Below are 24,129 nucleotides of genomic sequence, written 5' to 3'. Positions count from 1 at the left end.
AATTCTTTGATGGCTTACAGCTGATCAAACAGATACAAGATATCAGCCTGTCACTTTCTAGGTTAGAAGTAAAAGAATGATAGGCTTGCCAAGTTACAGCGTGAGTGCAATGACCTTGCTACTACTTGCATACTTATAATCCTATATTACTTAGCAATAGTGCATCCACACAAGACTCCATATAAAAACTCTCATCTGAATAATATTTTTAATGGATTTAGTGCAAGTGAGAGGTGTTGGGTTGTCAGGGAGGCGTTAGCTCTCCAGGACTATCTATTGAACAGGTATACCATGGGCAGTGACTGTACAACTTACACCTCATTGCAGAGATAGTTTTTTGGGGTGAGTAGTTTAGGCTACATGCATATTAATTCTTGGTCTGGCCTGAGACTGCCAACAAGGCTATTCATTAGTGTCCACTGATAAGGTGGGTTTTGTTTTAATAAGGAAACTTCAGCACTAGAAACTGGCTTGAGATCACTAAGTGGCTTTTACAGGCTACCAAATATCACAGTCACAACTTTCAATCACTTCTTCCCTGAGCTGGATTTGAAGTATGGAGGAGAAAGATTCTGTAACTCATTACCTTTGGGCTTCTCTAACTTAAACCTTGGGGCCTTGACTACTGTATGGATGGCCCAGGATCAGCAAAGCACAAGGATGGCTTCAAGCCACCTTTTCAGACCTTTCATCTTGAGTTGTGTGGTTTGCTACTCAGTTGCAGCTGCTGGCCAATACTGTCCTCAATAAATAAGAAACAGAGAAAGCGAACAAGTCTCTGAAAAACCTTTCTACTAACAGTATCCTTTTCCTTTATCAGCGATTTCATCATCTTTGCCAGTTCTTGTAGTCTTTCCTCAAGCAAAACACTTACATCCACAAGTATTTTGCCTGAACACTGAATCTGGCTATGTATTTTCATAAAAAGCTAAAGAAAAAAATATTTGCATATGAATGCTGTATTCAAAAAATGTGGAAGAAGTAATATCCAGTATCTATGCAAATAACAAGATGAGGTGGGTAGGCTATTGTATAGCAACTTTACTGCTGTTTCTCCTTTCAGAAAGAATGTCAGGCTTGTTTTCACACATCCATTGTGAAACTGTAATGTGCTAATATACCCACTAAAAATATAAAACAGGCCCAAGAAAAGAAACTACAAATCAACGTTTAATTTTAAAACAATAATGAACTAATACCACAAGAGGAATTAGGAGCTACAAAAGAATGTGCTATATGTAAAATCTAATGGAGCGGATTATGCTACTAAAAGTCAATTTTAAATCTTAGTCATTTAACATAAAGTGTTTTAAAAGAAGTTTGAGGTCTTATACAGGCCTTTTAGGACCCTCGCCAATTTTTGCATCTTAACAAATATACTTTCTTGATAATTTTCTCTCCTATTGCTGTGTGAAAGACTGCACAAACAATAAAGGAAATGGTTATACACAAAGAACTGTTAAATGCATTATGAGTGAAATTCCATGCCTATACACCTCTGAAGAAGGGTGGGCCAGAAAACATGAATTTTGTTTCACAAAGTTTGACATTTTTACATTTGTTCCATTATGGTTTGGAAATAAATCAAGTCCTTTCAAAGTCTTGATGAAAAGAAGCAACCTCCACCACCCTAGAATAACCAATAAGCTAGTGGCTTGCACACTCATCTGCAATGTGGGAGACTGAGGTTCAAATTCCTGGTCTGAATCAGAAAGAACAGGGTCTCTAATCTGGGTCTTCCCCATCTTTGAATGTCTTAACCTATAGCCTGTTGGCTATTCTGAGGTAAAATACACTCAGACCTATGGAAGTTGTGAAAACTGATACATTTCCACTGCACCTTCTTGGTTCAACAATTAGTCATATTCTGTTGACGTTTCTGACCTCTTGAGCAAAACTCAGTAAAATTCCATTTTAAGAAAGCAGTAGTTTCTTGGGTAAGTTTACCAGAGATGTGAAGTGTGGCATGGGTTTATGATTAGAAGAGAAAGCCAAGGCACCTAAAGGGGAAATGGTTCTCTCTCCATTTTGATGCACCCTTTGTATCACAATGTTGAATTTTTAAGTATTGAAGTAATGAGTGAGAACATTAAATCAGAAAAATGCTCTCTATATTAACTTCCTGTTCATTTTGACCTTAATACATGTGCACAAAATGATCAAAATCTCACAGTATTTGATTGTGTATCAAACTGTGGATAGTTTTCAATAGACAACTCAAAATCAAATCCATTCAACTTTTAACACTTTACTGATTTAGCTCTGACAGTCAATGAGAGAATATCTGCATTGTACACAGAATCTCATCTTTCAACTTTTGCACGAACACTACAAAGCTGATTACAAAACTCCCCAAATACACTGACTCAAGACTAATGTCACAGATGTATGGGGCCAGATCTGCAGCTGCTGTAAATTAATGTAACTTCATGGAATTCAGCAGCACATGCCAATTTATATCTGGTGAGGATCTGTCCCAAAGGCTGCAAAATAAAAGAAGTTAACTTAAAATAGCTTTATGCAACTGTGAATAGTAAAATGCATCCGATGAAGTGAGCTGTAGCTCATGAAAGCTTATGCTCAAATAAATTGGTTAGTCTCTAAGGTGCCACAAGTACTCCTTTTCTTTTTATGAATACAGACTAACCCGGCTGTTACTCTGAAACTAGTAAAATAGGTAATCTTAAATGCTTAAAAATAAACATCTATATTACCTGCTGAAATTAAAGAAAAATTGACTTTGCCAAATACTATATTAAAGCATAAAGCTAAAGGAATCTGAAGTTGTTGGTAACCTAATTCACAGACAAGTATTTATATAATTTTTTAATAAAATATTATTTTAAAGTTGAAGAATGTACAGTCATGCTGATTAATCTGTTACGTTTACCAATATGCTACATATGAGGATGTAAAGAGTTTTCAGGAAGGGGACTTCTGCTCCTTTGTCAACGAAAATAATAATGAATGACTAAACTTATGTAGAATGAGTTTGCAAACATTATCTGCAACTGAATGTTAAGAAACTTCAGACTGATAAGTCATGATACCCAAACACTGCTCAGTCTTGCCCTCAGTTGTTTGCATGTAGCTTACAAAATCAGCAAGTGTAGCAATGGATTTTGCAAGACAGATGACACACATCCATGTGTCTATGGGGTGGACACAACTATGAACTTGGTTGGCAGTCCTGGATATAATTCTATCACACAGAGATGGTTTGAGCTCACTGATCAGTCTTCTTTCTTCATGGATACCATACCCGTTAAAAAAAACCCTCAAAACCCCAAACAAACAGGTGACAGAGAGAAGTAACATCTGGTACTGAGAATATAGAACGAGTGTCAATAAGCTAAAGAGTCCTTCTAAATATGAGGTACTGAAGCAGCACACAAAAAAAATCCAAAGCACTACCAAAATATGCCATAATATTTAACTGGAACATAGGGACATAGTTGTATGAAGTGCAATGGGAGGACACAGAGCCATGCTTTAAGCAGCAACTAGAGAACTCCCTAACCATGAAATTCCTATGTTTAAGCTCCCCACTGCAACACATCCTGGTTCCCGCTGGTAACTGTAGATGACCAGGAATTCCATAGCCACTCCACATCTCCCTTTCTTTATTATAAAGGATTAAAACTTCAATAAACCAACAACAATATATACACAATTCTAAAACCTCAAATTCCTTTAAATTAGTTACTATTTCCTCTTACCAATTGCTTTGAAATAGTTCTGAACAGTATTCGAAAGATCAAGTCTTTTGGGGGTGAGGGGTGTCTGATCAATCTTCTCAATTGTATTCTCATTCATGTTGTTTCTGCATGGAGTTTCCTGTGGAGGGAGCTCACTTCCCAACAGAATACCTGTAGGTCCCAGATCCTCTCTTCGTTGCGTTGGGAAATACTGAAGATGAATCTGATTCCTCTGGGGAAGTCCATAATGTAGGATCTGGGAGTTTCTGCCAAGTTCGGAACAGTTCCTAGTGTCTGGGAGCTTTTGAGCCAAACTTTGTTCTCTGGTCTCAGTTCAGGTAGTGCTTTTGTTCTGTGTTGCACAGTGAATTTTTGTTGCTGCTGAATTTTTATTTCAGCACCCTATTTTTCAGATTCCTCCAGGCGGGGCAACTTAGGTTTAAGCTGTATCCGTGCTGCAGATAAAAGTCTTTAGTCATCTTCCCATCAGAAGTTCTGCTAGAGATAATCCAGATGCAAGGGGAGTTGACCGATATACAGGAGTGCTTTATATGGGTCAGTGGTGTAACAGAGTTGTCAGTTTCTGACAAGTCTCACCCATTAGTTGTTCGTTTCTAATTTGCTTAAGTCAGCTGGAAGATGCTGGAATTACTGCCAGAACAAGGTCAATGTAGACATTGACATCTTTCTCGCATGTCTTTTTTCTTTTTCCATTGGTGGCTGCTGAACTGGGGCTCTAGATAATGTCTGTGGCTGAGTGCTTTCCCTACTGGGTGTTGACAGAAAACTGCATCAGCTGTAGTCTTACTACACACTCTGTGGGTTAAGACAAAGAATTTGATACTGGTGGTAAATACTTTAAAAATATGTGCTATGCATGATTTTTGGAAAAATCTTTGGTTACAGACTAGGAGTGGTAACAAGAAAGTACTATGAGAATACTGCTTCTCAACTAGTGCCTGTAAACAGGCTTAGAGCTTAGCACAGCAGAGAAAGCATCTAGGCTGCTGTGTGGAAGGGGAAACTGAGGCACACCACCTCATGGCATTGGTGGCAAAATGCCAAAACACCTACACTTTAAAAGATATTGATATCTGCATTATGTTCGCAATGCTACACAACAAAATGTTTTCAGGCAACCTGGGAATGGAAACCCAGAACGTTGCAAAAGCACCTATGGATAACTTTACAGTGTTTGATAACACTAGGAGGCTGCATAACCAAAGCCAAAAAGGGATTTTAGGTATACTGCCGCTGCACTGGTCAGTGACCAGCCCTCTGGCAGTAATCTCAGGCGGGAGGTGTGACATTTCACTCCATATTCTTTATGAAAATATGCTTATGATATGAATATGACATAACTGAGATGTACTTTATGCAAGATGGGTCTTGTAAGGTATCATTGGAAAGATTATGATTTACTGAATGTGATTATCCAATTTGTATGCATGTATCATTTCTGTAACTAAAGTTAGGAATATGGACTATTTAACAATTGCAACTGGGTGTGTATTGGGAAGATACCCACTCAGACGACAGGCCACCACATTTGATGAGCCATCAGGAAGAAACAACAAGACTGTGAAGATACTAATTTCTCTACCTCCTGGGAGGTGTCCTGGGACATAACTGTAACACTGCTAGATCAGGTGGTCTTGTCACCTGATACTAAACATTATCTTGGACTTCTTGTAACTTTCCACTGAAAGGGAAGGAGAGTCAAGTCTGGGAAACAAAGGATACCTGCCTTATGTAAATCTTATTTAAGGGTGGGGAGGAAGGCAAACGAGACTCTCCTCTTTGGCCTACCCAAGAAGAAAGACTGCTGAAAGTACCTGAAGGGACAAAGAAACCAACCTGAAATGAAAAGCATGGTTGAGTCCAGACTGAGACAAAGGTCCAGTCTGTAAGAAAATAACTGGAACTCTGAGCTACAGAAACTCTGCATCCTGCCTAAATTCAATATTTAGGATGAGAAATTACATTTTGTAACCTGTTTCTTAAGTACATTGAGCTTAGCTTGCGTATTTTGTTTTATTTGCTCAGTAATCTGCTTTGTTCTGCTATCTCTTATATTATCTCATGGAGCAGGTCCTCATCGTCATGGAGCAGGTTCTCAAGGAATCAATTCTGAAGCACTTAGAGGAGAGGAAAGTGATCAGGAACAGTCAGCATGGATTCACCAAGGGCAAGTTAGTCATGCCTGACTAACCTAATTGCCTTCTATGATGAGATAATGGCTCTGTGGATGAGGGGAAAGCAGTGGACGTGTTATTCCTTGACTTTAGCAAAGCTTTTGATATGGTCTCCCACAGTATTCTTACCAGCAAGTTAAAGTAGTATGGCCTGGATTAATGGACTATAAGTTGGATAGAAAGCTGGCTAGATCATTGGGCTCAACAGGAACTGATCAATGGCTCCATGTCTAGTTGGCAGCCGGTATCAAGCGGAGTGCCCCAAGAGTCGGTCCTGGGGCTGGTTTTGTTCAATATCTTCATTCATGATCTGGAGGATGGCATGGACTGCACCCTCAGCAAGTTTGTAGTTGACACTAAACTGGGAGGAGTGGTAGATATGCTGGAGGGTAGGGATAGGATATAGAGGGACCTAGACAAATTGGAGGATTGAGCCAAAAGAAATCTGATGAGGTTCAACAAGGACAAGTGCAGAGTCCTGCACTTAGGACGGAAGAATCCCATGCACTGCTACAGACTAGGGACCAAATGGCTAGGCAGCAGTTCTGCAGAAAAGGACCTAGGGGTTACAGTGGACGAGAAGCTGGATATGAGTCAATAGTGTGCCCTTGTTGCCAAGAAGGCTAACGACATTTTGGGATGTATTAGTAGGGGCATTGCCAGCAGATCGAGGGACGTAATCGTTCCCCTCTATTCGACATTGGTGAGGCCTCATCTGGAGTATTGTGTCCAGTTTTGGGCCCCACACTGCAAGAAGGATGTGGAAAAATTGGAAAGCATCCAGCGGAGGGCAACAAAAATTATTAGGGGACTAGAACACATGATTTATGAGGAGAGGCTGAGGGAACTGGGATTGTTTAGTCTGCAGAAGAGACGAATGAGGGGGTATTTGATAGCTGCTTTCAGCTACCTGAACGGGGGTTCCAAAGAGGATGGATTTAGACTGTTCTCAGTGGTAGCAAATGACAGAAGAAGGAGTAATGGTCTCAAGTTGCAGTGGGGGAGGTTTAGGTTGGATGCTAGGAAAAACTTTTTCACTAGGAGAGTGGTGAAGCACTGGAATGGGTTACCTAGGGAGGCGGTGGAATCTCCTTCCTTAGATATTTTTAAGGTCAGGCTTGACAAAGCCCTGGCTGGGATGATTTAGTCGGGGATTGGTCCTGCTTTGAGCAGGGGGTTGGACTAGATGACCTCCTGAGGTCCCTTCCAATTCTGATATTCTATGATTCTATATTCACTTTTAATTCACCTTTTGTAGTTAATAAACATTTCTTTTTTTATAATATAACCCAGTTTGTACAATTCATAATTGAAGGGTAGGGGGTGGGGGGTGGAAATAAGAAGCTGTGCATACCTTCCTCCACATTGAGGGAGGAGGCGGATTTCATAATAGACCCTTGGGTCTGCACTCCAAGGGAGGTGGACACCTGAGTGCTGGGGCAAGTCCCTTAAGCTGAATCTTCCCAGAGCTGATCTCAGTGCCTGTGTCGTTCTGCAGTTGGGTATGGCTCTGCCTGTGTGTGTGTGCTGGAGGAGGCTTAATAACCTGGCTCAGCAAGACAGGTCAAAAGGGTGCCCAGGCTGGCAGAACAGGTGGGCTCAGTGGTATCCCAGTACATGAGGTGGCATCCTAAGGCGGGCAACCTATCACAATATCCGTGGCTATTGTTGTCAGATAGTTTACTGAATATTGTGCTGCAACAGGTGGAGATGTGAGTTGTTTTGTTGTGGGCTGCCCCAGCTCCACATATTGTTACCCATTAAGGAGATCTCTAGAGAGCTTTGTTAAATGAGATAAATTTGGTAAGAATTTCCCAGATTTGTCGTGCCCAGGAATCTTATAACAGAAATATCTTTGGGTAATGCCTTCAGTTTGTCTGAATCTGTCTGTAATTACCTGTTTGCTAATAGTGTCCTACAAATTGTATTTTCTCTTTTCCAAATTCACATTTCTCATCCAGAGTGAAGCCAGCTTTTTGGAAGTGTGTCTCAGCTTCTTGTAGTTGCTCATGATGATCATTCTGTATCTGCCATATCCCAACACATCATCTGCATAGCAAAAGATGCCAGGCAAACTTGACATGGTGGAGAGATTCTCTTTTTGGAAACATTCTGGTGCTGACGATATGCTAAATGGAAGACAAATTAAACAGTAACTTCCAAATGGGGTGTTGAATATAGTTAATGGCATAGATTGCTAGCAAGAGGGATTTGCCAGGAGCATGCTGTAACTTTGAAAAGATTTGATAACTGAGCTAATGTTTGGTCAACTATGGGAAGCATGTGTCTTTCTCTGCACACACTTTCATTAGGTTGGGTAAGGTCTACACATCTGGATTTTGTCATTGGGCTTTGGTACTACATCCATCCCCACACTCCAGTCAGTGTGTTCTATCTAGAAAATAACTCCCATATCTTCCATTTTCTTTAATTCTCCTTTGATTTTCCCTAGCAAGCACAGGCGCTGGCTTCCTCCTTGACCCAGGGGTGCTCAGCCCCCACTCCACCCCTTACCCCAAGCCCCACCACCACCCCGCTTCTTACCACCTCTGCACCGCCTCTTCCTGCCCAGTTCTGCCCCCTATTCCAAGTACCCTGTCCCCACTTCTTCCCCTCTCTCCCATGCCTCCTGCATGCTGTGGAACAGCTGATCGCAGTTTGTGGGAGGCTCTGGGAGAGAGGGGGAGGAGTTGATTGGCAGGCTGCTGGCAGGCGCTTGTGGGGAGGAGGAAGAGCTGGCTGCCAGTGGGTGCTAAGCACCCACAATTTTTTCTATGGGTGCTCCAGTTCTGAAGCACCCGCAGAGTCGGCACATATGCTAGCAGGAATATACAGGGGTGGCACAGGCCTGACAGCGCAAAGGAAGTCACTGATAGCACCAAATAGTTTGTATTCTCCTGACAACTTTCCTAGACCTGTGAAAATATATGGATACATCTCCTGTATAGTTTGCTTTTTTTTATTAACACATTCCAGTTTCTCTTCTAAGTATTGTCTTTATATTCAGGCAACCCTAGTAAGGGAGTTGTCAGTCCTTGTATTATGTATATTATTTGTTGAAGGACTTTCCAGTCTTTCTCCACTTTCCCAGGGAACTGGCGACAAACATCAAATGGATTGTTAGTAGCCTCACATAAAATTGTATTTGGAGATCTCCGCCCCAGAGCTGATTTTTTTCTAGTGACTGCTACCACAGTATCAATTTTTAATATAAGGTTTCGACTGTTTAGATTCATGCTTTTGTACCAAGGAGTTGCCTGTTCTATTGAGGATATAGTCCCTAGAAGTATGGACTCGTTATCCGAAGACAACACTCCCTCTTGGATTATTTGTACTACTCTTGATGACCTGCATACTATTGCAAAGTTTCCCATTTTTTGGCATTGCCCTCATTCTGCCTCTTTGCTGGACACTGTTACCAGCTCTGACTTGCTACTTTGCCATATTTTTCCACACCTTTTCCAAAATTCCCTCCTGTTAAGGTTCTTGAATCACCCATTTACTAGTCATGTACTGTTCTTATGTTGTAAATTTGGTCTAATTGCTTCTTTCACGTTTTAATGTGTCAGTATTGTCTGATGCAGTCTCCCCTATGCTGCTAGCATGCAAGTCACAATGCTGTTTTTCTTTTTATGGGTTTTTGCATTCTCACATTTGCTATTGTTTTTGCTGGTGTGAGAGCTGGGTCTCACTGAAGCTATGCTGATAAACTGGTGTCTCTTCTGACAACAATTATCCTGTCTGATTAGTTCTCCTTTTCACATTCCATATGTGTAATGTACGCAAGACTGAACTGCAATAATAAGTCTCAGCTGTGTCCCCTTGTTTCTAGCACCTCCTATTAAATTTGGCCCTTTTACGTATTGTCTGTCTATGAAATGGGTATTAAGAACCTCTTTCACTTTAGATTTCAGAGTGGTAGCCATGTTAGTCTGTATCAGCAAAACAACAAGGAGTCGTTGTGGCACCTTAGAGACTAACAAATTTATTTGGGCATAAACTTCGATGGGGTAAAACCCACTTCATCAGATGCATGGAGTGAAAAATACAGTAAGCAGAATATATATTATAGCACATATATTTATGTATATATTTAGGTTTTAGTCCACGAAAGCTTATGCACAAATACATTTGTTAGTCTCTAAGGTGCCATAAGGACTCCTCGTTGTTTTCACTTTAGAGTATTCTTTCTTTTCCTCATTGAGGGGTAATATGGTTTTCAAGTTCCTCGTCCTCCACGGTTACCAGAGAGAACCGGGATGTGTTATAGCAGGGAACTTGATAACTGCAGTAACTTCCTAGTTAGGGAATTCTCTAGTTGCTGCTTAAAGCACAGCTGTTTGTGTTTGTGGTACATAGGAGATCATCATCACCACCCCAGGCATATACCTGGAATACTTGTGCTTTCTTTGCTAAACTAGAAGCCATACAGAATTGTTCAAATCCACAGATTCAGCAAGGATAGCTACCTGAGTTGCCAAAAATCACACTTCTCTAACACAACTGCTTGTACTATTGGTCCCATTGCTGTGCTGAGACAAGGCTCTGCTTCTTCCCTGATGCTGCTTTCACAGGACTTTCCCCTTATTTTCCACTTTCTGCACTCACTGCTCTGACAGTCTGCAGCTCTCTTTCTCTCCTTTCCCTTTCTCTAAAGGAGGAGCATTCACTCAGTTCTGACACCATGTCGTGTGAGGACACTAACATAATGAGCTGTGCTTTAAGCAGCAACCAGAGAACTCCCTAACCAGGAAGTTCCTACACTTATTAAGCTCCCTGCTGTAACGCATCCTGGTTCTCTCTGGTAATCATGGAAGATGAGGAACTTTAAAACCATTTCATGTAAACGATGCCCAAAGTTCATATTGAGAGATAGCAATAGAGTTCTTTCATGAGCCATTGTCAAGCCAAACTGACTGGAATGTTCAGAGAGCAATATTTATCCCCAGCAGAGAATGGCATACAAAGGCTAGTAGGGTGTTTGGCTCATGCTTTTTCATTACTGCTGCCTTTAAGGGTCAAAATTACTTATGAGTGGAAGGAATTCTACTTTAAGGAACTAAAACCCAGGATTGAGAAAGCTGATAGATGGTATTTTTAGAGACCAAAATCAAAAAGTGAAACAGCAGCTACAATTTGTACATATATTTTTCTATTTTGTTCACTAACCACTTCATTTAATAGTTAGTCACATAAACTAATTAAATAACATGTGTGGCTTTTTAAAAAAAACTTAAATATAAATTTAATGGACATTTTAAAAGGTATATTAGAAGTGATGTGGTCTTGTTTAAGCCTAAAAAAACAACATGTAGGACCATAGACTCAATTAGCATGCACAAACCAACTGGCATTACTACAAATTGCATGTGTAGACTAAGGACAATATGTTCTTTTAGAATTATGACTGCAACCTTCATCTTTAACAAATACCGTTGTGCCTAGATATTAGAGAGCTCTCAGAGTAGTGGGGGATCTTATACATGGTACTATACTCCTATAATACAAAACAAGATGGTAGGGACAGCAGTCAGACCAAGAACAATTTCAGCCTCCTCCACTCCTTACTTTTATGAATTTAGGTTAGACACAATATGAAAACTATATGACAATTTATTTGTTGCTTAATCTTCTTTGTGATAAGTCATTTTATTAATGGTAGCATCAATAAAAGTTTCTGTTACAATGACATAAAAATAGTGAAAGTAGCATTGTAGTTATTCAAAACATTTATAACAAAACCTAAATATCACCTGGTTAGGAACTTTGTTTCAAAAGATTATTTGAAATTTACACATTTTTGGTGAGCCTGACTTAAATTTTGATCAGAGCTCTGCTGGTTTATAGTGTCATGTGGACACTGTGAAGTTTTAATGTTTCTACTTGAATCTAGACCAAACTTTGTGGTTTCAGCTAAGGTTCACCTTGATTTCTGGGTGCTTCATTTAAACCCCAAAGTCAAAACAAAACTCAGCAGTGCATGTTGGTTAGCTATGTTGTTTGTATTGCAGTAGCTCCTGGAACACCAGTTCCATCATACTAAACAAATATAACAAAAATAAAGTCCCTACCCTGAAAACCTTACTAATTTAACTATAAAATGAGACAGGTAAATACAAGAAACAAAAGTGGGGGTTGCACAAGGTAACACTGATGTATTTTACCATGACACTTCTTTTAAGCATTGCTGTATGTGTCATTGGCATTATCTGGTGAAACACCTTTTGGTAGAGCCATTCTTTCAGATCCTATGGCCCAGCCAAGGAACACTCATAAAAAGACTGGAGTGGAGCAAAGTTGACTTCAAGCCACCTTTATGTTTGCCTGATCCAGAAATTGATCCAGTCTCCAGCATAAATTAAGGCATCTTGAAGGATATTCTGACTTAAGTTGTGGTGTAAACTGTTATAGCCCAAGGATTCCCAGATCTTTCAGCTTTATAGCTGCTTTGCACTGATGGAGCAGCACAAAAGACCTGGAGCAGGACTAATCACTGGTCCATATTATATTAGCTCATTAACTAAAGAGAACTATCAAAATAAATATTAAAATAAACTGCCATATATATATTTGACAAATTGTTTATTTTAAAAGTGTTAATAATCTTAATTTAATAATATATTACTTAAATTAAGTTTATTTAAAACAGTTTTAAATAAACAATTTGTCACTACATGCTTTTATTTTTCTCGTCACTCAGTGTAGACCATGGGACTACAGTGGTCTGTTTCTAGTCAATTTCATGTTCTTTCTCATTTAGCACAGCATTGTAGTGTTTGTATTACAAACATTATAAGCAAGTGTACACTTTCAAAAGCCAGTTTGTACTGAAATTTTGTTTAAAATAAATTTCATATTTTAATTTATAAAATGTACCAGTTCCAAGATTTCTGGGAATGCAACTACAATCAACCCCATTACACACATTTACCAAACTGTTTAAAAAAATCCATACTGCCAATTTAAAAGAAGCCACCTGCTACTCCATAAGGAAGCGTTAATAATCTCAGGCAATCCCACTTCTCCAACATATCTACATTTTTAGAGATGGAATTTAACCAACGATTACTTTGTGTTTATTTCTTCCTGATATGACTCTATTGACATAAAGGCATCCAGTATTGATTTGACAGATCTTGTCCAAGAAGTAGACAGAAAACTCTTTAGAGCAAGAATTTATGGCGTGATTTCATTTCAATAACTATTTTTTTTAAAGCAGGCAAGCAAATTTTGGATCTAAAGTACTTGACACTATTCTCTTAAATGGACCTGTGTTACAGATTATCATATCATCTCCATGTGTTTAGATATACTCATGGGAATATGCTGTGTAAAGTATCCCAGTCCAGGGCCTGTTCCAGTTTGCACTGAAGTCAACGGAAAGACACTAGTTGACTTTAAGGGAAATTGCATAAGCATCAAGCAATATTTTCTCAACATCTACTCCATTTGATATGCAAAGGACATAAAAAAAACCCTATCACCTTAGAGAATGGAAGGCAAGGCAAACCCAACAGAAGGGTCTATTTGCTTTTCAGACAGGAAGTGAACTATGATTCAGTGATAGCTATCTTACAAGAACACAGCGAGTTTGAAATTAGTCCACTTTTTAAAAAACGAATAAAAAAGTTCCATGTTCTGTACTTGCCAATGTTTATGGTCTTACAACTATGTTTCCCTATTTAAAAAGTTCTTTCACCTGATGTACGAAAGACCCATGCACATCAAAGGAGAAATTGATTATACTCAAGGAACAGTGAAACCAACCATATGCAAACTGAATACTCAAAAATTATTTCCCCCTAATTTGTTATACTACTTTAATAATTTTCCAAGAAATATTTTTTAAAGTTTGTCCCTCTTAATGATTGGCCTTTCACCTTCTGTTGTCGCTCTGCCTAAAGATTTTCCAAAATAATACCTTGAAAGGATACCTGTTCATAAATTAACAATATATGGAACATTAAGTTTTGGAAAAAAAGTTAACTTTAAAGTTTACTTACCATTTGAAAGCATGAAAGTGTCCCTTCAAAAGCACTGGTTGCAGCATGCAATCTGGAAGAGAAAAGTAAGCAAACTCTTTGGAAGAAGGCACATATAGCCCCAATTACTTCATTTTAGAAATGTACATTTTTGTGAAATTATCTAACGGATAAAATCTATAATTATTATATAAGCAGCCTTATATAAAACAGCATCTTTCTCATTTTTTATATGTAATTCTGTTTTTTGTGCTCTTCATCCAAGAAGATAATTGTTGAGATTATCTCTATGGTATCAATATTCCAATGTACAGATCAGATTCAATTCAAAATTCTCATGAATGACCCTGCCAATCTTAATCTCATTTTTCCCATTAGACTCTTTCCTTAATTCATATTTTCACAAGACAGATGTTTCCACTACTTTAAAGGTTTGGTAATAGTTCATGCAAATGAAAACTGTAAGTTTTCCATACATGCATAAGTTGTTCCACAAACATCTGGTAACTAAACTCTTAGAATTTGTCAGATGCCAGGCCAAACCAGGTGTTCAGTATAGTTTCTCTTGAATGCCAATGATTACCTACAGTAATTCTCTGCAACTAATATTGGCATTTTAATGGTTATGATGATGCAAAAGGTCATGACATAACTTTCTGATGTTATGAATGTATACAGTGTGAAAGTTCCATCCGTGAGTGTTTAATAAAACTTGCCCACATTGGTGGCCATCAGATTTTGCCAACTGAAACATCTGACCATAAACCTAAAAGGTGCACTTTTAAATACATGTTTTGGTTAATTTAATTGCCAAAAACTTAAAGAACATTTGGGGAAAAAAAGTGTTCTTATAAACTGCTTAATATTATACTTACCATTTATTCCATATTACAAATACCATTTTTGAGGTGGGGATAACGACCTTGATTTGAGGGACATCCTATTATTGAACCAAACAACGAAAAAAAACTCAAAAAAACAACGCATTGAGAAACAGGCTAAGCCCATATCCTGATGTCCTTACTTAGCCAGAACACTCCTTGAAATCAATCAGATTTGTGTATGCTTAGTATATGCTCATCACCTTCCGACGTTTGGTCCAATGAGAGTTTTGTCTGAGTAAAAATGGAGTGTAGATGTTAGGGTCTAACCTTATACAAATGGGAGGTTTGTTTATTGTGATTATTTCCACATTAGTAACTTTAAGATTGATGTTTTATGAATGTGTAAAAAAAAATCTCCTTCACTGATGTGTGTTTTTATGCCTGGCAGCAGCAAATTCTACTAAACCGTCTATCATGTTAGCAAACATGTAGGATTGTAATTATTTTCCCTAAAAAATAATGAGCCATACTTCATATTTTAATGAAATTTGTGTACAGTAGTTGGACTGATATTTAAATGCATCTAATTAGAAAACAGGCTTCCCCACGTGGATATGGAGTTTTTGCTATGGAGTTTTTGCTATTTGTAAAAACAGTCATTGCACAATTATTTTTAGCCATTCACATCTACCAGGACTCATCACATGTTCGTTGAGTGCATAAACATAATAATGCAATATTTGTGCTATGCAACAATGAATGTCGTGATTTTTTCTGTCTTAAATGGTAATGTGGACATTTTCAACTGTTCCTTTTCCCCCTTCCATCAAATACAACCACCCCACTTATAAAAAATATACCCTTCACTAAACCACTTTAACCAGAAGCACCAAATGCACCCGAATCAATAAAAAATACATTAACTTACCTAGGACTTGAGAGACATGGCTGACTATTACTACTTTCTAGCTACTTATTTCTGGAAATAAATCTTACTGAATGCTAACATGGTATGAAGTTTATTTTAACTTTCTGTAGAGCTTTCTTTTCCAAATTGTTTGTCATCAACAGTGATTGCTCCCTTCTAGGTTATGAGGTGGGCAGGTCTTCTTTACTGCTAGCCCTCTCCCAAGCTGGTGTGAGGGACTGGAGGAGTGCAGATCTCCATCCAAGACAGTGGGGTAGAGTGGGGTTCCCGGTTTCCTCCCAGTACTGGCTAGAGGGATTTGCCATAATGGTTGGAGGACTCCCACTTGGTGCAGCAGTGTGATACTGCTGCTGTCTCTGCTGTTTGTGTGCTGCTGAAGAAATGAACAGTTGGCACTGTGTGCGCCTAGAAGTGTTGGTGGGGGTACAGGAATGGAGTTTCTCTCTCGTAGTTGTCATGGCAATATTGAGCACACCCACAAGGCTCCAACATCCTCAATGAGCAGTGGCTGCCTTAGTCCCTGTCTCAGGAAAGGATGAAATTTTTAACAAGCAGAGTTACTCTTGGAATTTTTGATCAGGCCTACAAAACAAATGTTTTCTAACGTCCCCTTTCATAAACAATTCTTGTCTAATATTATTCCATTATTCTATACAGTCTGGCCCAAAGATTGTGGGAAGTGTTGGCAAAAAGATTCTTCAGATAGACACAAATTCACTTGTTAGGTCATCTGCTCAATCTTCTGCTGCAGAAATAGAGCCCTACTGCAAGTTACTTTCAACAGTAGTCATTAGTTTATATAATTTCCAACTTCCAAGACAATTTTTGCAAGGAAAAGGGCTAGAAAAGTTTTAATTAAAGAGCTGAAATTCTCTTGTGTAGATTCTGAACTCTAGCCTCTAAGGAGGCTAATTGGTTTGGTGCAACAAAACTTATATTGTGTCTAGAAGAGTAGTCCGACTAATATGCGTAAATGAAAATAGTTAATCCATTTTATTTGTTGTGCTGAGGTAATTTCTTAATGTTTTAAATTTAAGATTTATGGTATCAAAGGAGAAAAGTCATTGTCTTCTGACTGTATAGAATAGAAAAACAGCTGGCCAAAACTGTTCCATCCATAGCCCTTCTTGCCAAGACACATAATTTCTGTCAAGTCATGCCCCTTTCCACGTATAGGGTTGAACCTAAAAATACTTCTGAGCTGTATCCCATACACTTCTCTTAACTGCTAGCAGCAGGCGGCAAGAGGCCAAATCTGGCCAATCTAAACCCAGCCAACAAAAACTAGGTAAATGGTAGCTTCTTGTAAGGTTTCTGTGGACAGGAAAGAATAAACATACAAAAATAAATAAATTCTTAAGTCCTCAAAGTGCTCTGTATCTTAATCACTATTTCTACCACGTGACATGAGTGGTTTTCAAAATTGTATTTTCCATGCTTTTCACTACTGGAGACCAGAGTTCAAACCATGACTCCAATCACTAGAGAAATTGAGTTTGGCAGTCTTGTCATAGTACCCATTTATTCATATCAGTTTCAAATTACTGTACAATTTAGTGCCATGTCAGTCTCTGTTCATGAGAAGTCCAGGGCTGATTTCTAGGAGTGTCACAGGTCAAGAATGAAATGACTGGAGAAACCTGCGTGTGGGTAGTTTGCATAATGACTGCACAGATTAGTGTATGTTTGTGTCAAATCCAGTGCTATTAGTCTGAATTTCATTAGTACTAAATTCCCTCAGGAATTTTAACAATCTAAACAAAGGGGGGAAAGCACATAATCCCAGTTACAGTGCTGGGGATTTTTATGATGGCACTCTGAGACACTAAAGTTAAAGTGAGTCTACAGCCTTAACTACCCTTTCACTCCTTAAAGGTAGTCACTAAAAAAGTGTGTTGAGGAAATTGGTGGGACGTGCTTATTTTCTTATAGATATTCTGGAAATCAAAAAAGAGAAAAAATCCTGATCACACTGAAGTTAATGATAAAACTCCCATTGACTTCAATGGAGTCAGGATGGACATCATCCTAAAATTACAGTAATTTTAACCTGGCATCTTCCATGAGGGATAACTTAATATGTTAAAAACAAAATCCATATTTCAGGATAGTCCAGGTAAACTTTGCCTACAACACTCTAAGAAAACTTAACAGGAAAAAGTGCAATTGATTTCAGATAGAAATGGTGAAATAGAGATGTTGTGTCCTCAAAAGAATCATTTTTAAGAAAAAACCATAGTTCTGAAGCCTGGTTTGGAGAGAATTTATATCTATCTTTGTTCACTCTTTCAAGTTCAAAGAAAAGTTGTGTACACAGAGCTACAGTGTAAAGAATCACAGAAATGTAGAGCTGGAAGGCACCACAAGACATTATCAAGCCCAGCCCTCCGCACTGTGGCAGGATCATGTAAACACAGACCATCCCTGGAAGGTGTTTGTCTATCCTGTTTTTAAAAACTTCCAGTGATGGTGATTCCACAGCTTCCTATTCCAGAGCTAAAGTACACTTATAGTTAGAAAGTTTTTTCCAATATTTAACCTACATCTTCCTTGCTGCTGATTAAACCCATTATTTCTAGTCCTACCTTCAATCGCCACAGAAAACAATATATCACTGTCCTCTTTGTAATAACGCCTAACATATCTGAAGACTTAACAGGTCTCCCCTCAGTTTTCTTTTCTCAAGACTAAAACATCCCTAGTTTTTTAACTGTCCCTCGAAGGTCAGATTTTCTATTTTTTTTTATTTATCGTTTTTGTTGCTCTTCTCTGGACTCTCTCCAATTTGTCCACATCCTTCCTAAAGTGTAGCATCCAGAACTGGACACAGTACTCCAACAGAGGTTTCACCAGTGCCAGTTAGAGCAGGATATTTACCCCACATATCTTATATATGACTCTCCTGTTAACATTCCCCAGAATTATATTAGCCTTTTTTAAAATGGCATCACAGTGTTGACTCATTCTATTTGTGATCCACTATAACCCACAGCTCCTGTTCACCAGTACTACTACCACCTAGCCAGTTATTCCCCATTTTATAGTTGTGCCTTTGATTTTTTCCTTCCTAAGTGTAGTACTTTGCACTTGTCTTTATTGAATTTCTTCTGTATTCAGCTCAATTCTCCAATTTTTCAAGAATTCCGATTGAATTCTAATCTTGTCCTCCGAAGTGCTTGCAACCCCTCCCAGATTGGCATCACCTGCAAATTCTATAAACATACACACCAGTCCATATCCAAGAGGATGAAAATATGGAATAGTACTGTACCCAGGACTGACCCCTTTGGCGTGCCACCAGATGCACCCTCTCAGTTTGACAGCAAACCATTGATAACTACTCTTTGGGTGCGGTCTTTTAACTAGTTCTGCAACAGTTTTACAGTAATTTCATCTAGACCAGTGGTTCTCAAAGCCGGTCTTCCGCTTGTTCAGGGAAAGCGCATGGTGCGTCGGACCGGTTTGTTTACCTGCAGCATCTGCAGGTTCGGCCCATCGCGGCTCCCACTGGCCGCAGTTCACCACTCCAGGCCAATGGGGGCTGCGGGAAGTGGTGCGGGCCAAGGGACATGCTGGCCGCCCTTCCCGCAGCCCTCATTGGCCTGGAACGGCAAATCGCGGCCAGTTGGGAGCCGTGATCGGCCAAACCTGCGGACGCAACAGGTAAACAAACTGGTTCGGTGTGCCAGGGGCTTTCCCTGAACAAGCGGCAAACCGGCTTTGAGAACCACTGATCTAGACCATGTTTCCCTCGTTTGCTTATGAGAATGACACAGTCCCACATGACAAAGCCTTACTAAAAATTTGATAAATCACTTCTACTGCTTTCCCCTATCCATTAGGCCAATAACCCTGTCAAAGAAGGAAAATAGGTTGGTTTGGCATGATTTATTCTTGATTAAGCCGTACTGGGTATTCTCTATTATACTGCAGGTACTTACAAATTGATTGTTTAATAATTTCTTCAAGTACCTTTCCAGATATTCAAGTTAGGCTGACTGGTCTATAATTTTCCAGGTCCTCTTTGTCCCCCTTTTTAAAGATAGGTACTATGTTTGCCCTTCTCCAGTCTTCTGGGACCTCACCCATCTACAGGAGTTCTGAAAGATAATTACTAATGGTTTTAAGATTGCTTTAGCTACTTCTTTAAATGCCCTAGGATGAATTTAATCAGACCCTGCCAAATTGAATACATCTAATTTATTGAAGTATTCGTTAATCTGTTCTTACCCTGTTTTGGCTTCCATTCCTTACTCCTTGTTGTTCATATAAATTGTGTTGAGTATCTGGTTACTATTAATCTTTTTAGTGAAGATTGAAGCAAAATAGGCACAAACTCCTTAGCTTTCTTAACTAGTTCTTAACTTTCCTTCCCCGCTAAGTAGAGGACCTACATTTTCTTTGTCTCTCTTTTGCGCCTAATGTATTTCATGAATCTATGCCCCTTGCTAGGTGTAACTCATTTTGTGCCTTAGTCTTTCTGATTTTGTTCATACATGCTCATTGTTATTCTTTTGTACTCCTCCTTAGTAATTTGTCCTTGTTTCCACTTTTCATGGGATTCCTTTTTGATTTTCAGGTCATGAAAGAGCTCCTGATGGAGCCATATTTGCCTCTCACTATTCTTCTTGTCAGGATATTTTTCAGTTGTGCCTTTCAGTTCTGAATTTGTTAAAATCTGCTCCCCCGTCCCTCAATACAGCCGTAGTTCTTGTTGACTGGATTTGATTGATTTAAAGTACTGCAAGTATGCTTGTAATGGCTATAAACAGGAATAATTGTACATTTCCTTCACAGCTCAACCCAAGTCTCAGCATTTATGCAGTTTTCCATGATTAACTAGGTGATTTCTTTGTACAATATTGTTTTCTCTAGAATTTCTTGAACTCAAGGATTTATTTATTTTAACATTAAATAAGGGAAACTAAAATACTGTAGGAAAATCAGTTGAACTACTATGAGTCGTGTCCATAAATTGCTTCTGGAGATGCATGCAAAAGTTCATTTAAAAAGAATTGGTCTTGCAAATCAAAAAACTCTAAGCCTTAAACTTTTGATTTTCATCATGTTTTCACAAAGAAGCCTCCTGTACAGCATTATTGCTTACATGGATATTTACCAACATGCTGATTAATTGAAACTAAAAATAAACCCTTAGCTGACACACAAAATATTTAGGTTTCAGAGTAACAGCCGTGTTACTCTGTATTCGCAAAAAGAAAAGGAGTACTAGTGGCACCTTAGTTAGTCTCTAAGGTGCCACATGCTGCCCCTCACACTTAGGAAGAGCTCCTCCCTGTAAACATCTGCAAAGCCACTTCATTGTTCTACACATTCCTCCTTAAAACTCTCCTTTGTTGTGATGTCTACAAAAAACTAGACAACAGTAAAGCTGCTGGTGTACTGAGACCATAGTTTATTATGCTAATACTGTTTCATTGTTTCCTTATTCTATCCCATCTGTCTGTGTCCATGTCACCACCCCTTGGGTGCTCTCTCAAGGGGTCTCAGCTTCTCCTGATTGACTCTCCTGAGTTTGCTCTCAGTCAGGTAAGTGCCTGGACCCTCACTTTCAATTAAGCCTTTCAGCCCTTCCCTTTTTGGGTTTGCAGTCTCTTTCAGTTTCCTGGCTGTTTTCTTGGAGGTAGCCTAGTACAGGGCTGTTACCACCTTGCTATCCCAGGTCTTTCTGCCTCCACTCTGTACTCTTCCCTTAATAGCAAGTCTTGATTCCTCTCTCGGTTGCAGCTATGGGTGCCTGGCAGCTCTGGCATCTATATGGGGATGTGATCAAGCTGCTTTCTTGTAAACAGGAGAAACTTTCCTCCCTCTATGTTCAGTATGGGGTTTGTTGACCTTATTATACCATCTGTTGTCTTTCTTCTGATGCTTAGATTCTAAGCTCTTTGGGACAGGGACTTTTTCAAGTCTCTGTTGGTTGAAGATACACACCCACAATTAGTCACTTCAGTCTGTATTCTAGAAGTACTCTTGGATTCCTCACAGATACTAAGCCATTACATAGCAGCATCCATGAGTAATGCTTTCTCTCATCGTCACTTGTCTAGCGGAATGTGTCCCATCCTGGCAGACAAAGACCTAGCCTCAGTTATTCATACCATTGTCACCTCTCAGTTGGATTACAACAATGCAATATACATGGGCATGAAACTTTCAGCACTTAGAAAACTTCAAGAGCAGAATGATATCGTACATCTCCTCAGCAACACAGGCTACCAACTCTCAACAGAAAGAGTGAGTCTTGTCAGAGCAGAAACAGAACTTTCTCCTGGTGTAGTCTGAGACTGTGGAATAAACTCTCCCAGGAACTCAGGACCTCATAATCCTCACCACTTTTCACATCAAGTACAAGGTGCATTTCTTTGACCGTGCCTTTTTAAATATAAACACATAGCAACATAGTATCCACTGCAGATACTTCTCCCTCTAAGGAAAGGATGAGAGAACAACCTATTAGAGATGTGAAGTAACATTGCTAATGCATTACTGGAAGGCACTTAGATATTAGGGTGATGAATGTGGTATAAGACCCTATATAGAATATAATAGAACCAACTTTGTTCTGTGCTTTTACATTGTCTCACACAATGGGATTCTAGTGACTGACTAGGGCTCCTAGATGGTATAATATTTAAATAATTAAGTCTGAAGTCTTGCTATTAGTTTAGATGGGAAACATAAGATCAGCCTAACTGAAAGGGTATGAGGTAATAGACAAGCTATTTGTTAACCTAATTAAAAGGCTCTAAGGTGACAGGCTATTTGTTGGCATGCTACCTCCAGATCCTCAAGTGGCTTTTGAAGTGGATTCAGATATTGCTGTGGATCTATAAAAGATTAGCTTCTGGTCTCCTCCCCAAAGACAGTTCAAACTTACTAAAGTACTCTGAATATTGTTCTTTGTGCTTAATCGGGGTGCTGGAATTAGGGGTGTGCCAGCACCCTCTGTCTTGAAGTGGTTTCCATCATATACAGGGTTTACAGTTTTGTCCAATGGCTTTCAGTACCCCCACTATAAAATTTTTTTCAATCCCACTGTGCTTAATAAAAGTGTACAAGAAGGAGATAACTAACATTTATTCAGAGAATATCTTGGCTCCCCTCCTGTAATTTTTCTCCTGTGGACCAGTTAAAATTCCATACCATTTATTTCTATACACCAACCCGGCAAATTCCTGTGAGGTTTTCAGGGGTGAGACGGTATTTCAGTCTTTGTCCATTAAATTTAATCTACTCATCTCTGCCTTGAAACTGACCTCAAGAGTACAAGGTAATTCCAGTTATGTTTTTTGTGACACAGACACTTGCCTACCACAAAGTGGACTGTGTCCATCAATTTATTTCCCATTGGTCACTGAAAAGAAGTCATATAGTTAAACTTTCCATTGTTTTTTGAGCTGGACTGGTTTCAAAGATATTATACGGAAGCAAAATGATCTGATCTTACATCTACTAAGAGTGTAGTAACCTTTAATAAAGAGGATTACCCTCATATCTCCCATTGTTTCCAGATATTTCAAAATATGGAATGGAAATACTTGCCACCTTATCAGTACAGCCACTTCTTTGTCAGTCTTAGGGAAATGATACTCTTTCTTTATTATGTTAGCATTTAGATGTGCTGAATTAACCTATAGCAACATAAGGAAGTCATTGCTGATATTTATTCCATGGAGCATTCTCGTTACTCTTAAAAAAGTAAAAACCCAAATGTCAAGCAATCACATAACATTAGAAGTACAGTTTTATTTGGAAGACCTGCATGTGTGAGTGGCTACATACCTCACAAACAATTATATTGCTGGGTGATATTACCCACATTCATAACCACCTGACTGAATACCATCTGTGGCTGAATCAGTAAAATGTAAAGTGCCAGAGCAGACATGGTCTGTAAATTTCGCTCCCGGAGAGAGACAGCAATAACATTAAGATAAATGAAGAAGTTCATTTGTTTCTACAATTAAATATCATTGACAAATACCTTCTTTGGGTAATTATTGAACTGCCTAGTTTTCATAAACCATGTATTATAAAAGTTACACTTTCATTCTTGTTGCTAAAATTCTACTCGAAGCACAAGTAATTTGCACCTGCAATATTGATGCCAAACAATAAAATTCATCTTTTGCTAACTGTTTTGCCCAATCTTATTCCAAAAGGTATTTCTCTTAACATCAATTTCTTATCATAATCAGCAAATAAGTTGTACGGTGCTTCCTTCGGCTGTTGCATTTCACAAATGGGACTGATGTGGCCTTAGTAAGCCAGTCTAAGGAGAGGCAAATTAATTTTCATATTTCCTTTCTTTCCTCTAGTTACCCAGAATTGAGGCAGCAGCTAAGTACTGATGATTTGTGCTGATGGTCCATTAAGGATAAATGTAAGACATCCAGTAAAACCGCAATGGTGGAAATATTTGGGGGTGAATTTTTGTTCCCTTGTCTTTGCTTGCAATTCATTCTAATTGAAAATATTCTG

At 38.9% G+C, this 24,129-nt stretch overlaps 1 protein-coding gene across 1 annotated transcript in view; it reads right to left on the bottom strand.

Annotated features, from left to right (window-relative positions):
- Positions 1 to 24,129, bottom strand: part of PTHLH (parathyroid hormone like hormone) — a 154,430-nt gene that overhangs the window by 123,945 nt on the left and 6,356 nt on the right. The window contains exon 2 of the mRNA XM_073315351.1: positions 13,897 to 13,948. Coding sequence (XP_073171452.1) covers positions 13,897 to 13,943 — 47 coding nt within the window. The 5' untranslated portion in view covers positions 13,944 to 13,948. The remainder of the gene's footprint in view (positions 1 to 13,896; positions 13,949 to 24,129) is intronic.

The sequence above is a fragment of the Lepidochelys kempii genome, chromosome 1 (assembly GCF_965140265.1).
Source record: "Lepidochelys kempii isolate rLepKem1 chromosome 1, rLepKem1.hap2, whole genome shotgun sequence".
In the NCBI taxonomy this organism is placed as follows: Eukaryota; Metazoa; Chordata; order Testudines; family Cheloniidae; genus Lepidochelys; species Lepidochelys kempii.
The sequence above is the reverse complement of the archived record's forward strand: the minus strand, read 5'-3'. Positions and strand labels throughout refer to the sequence as shown.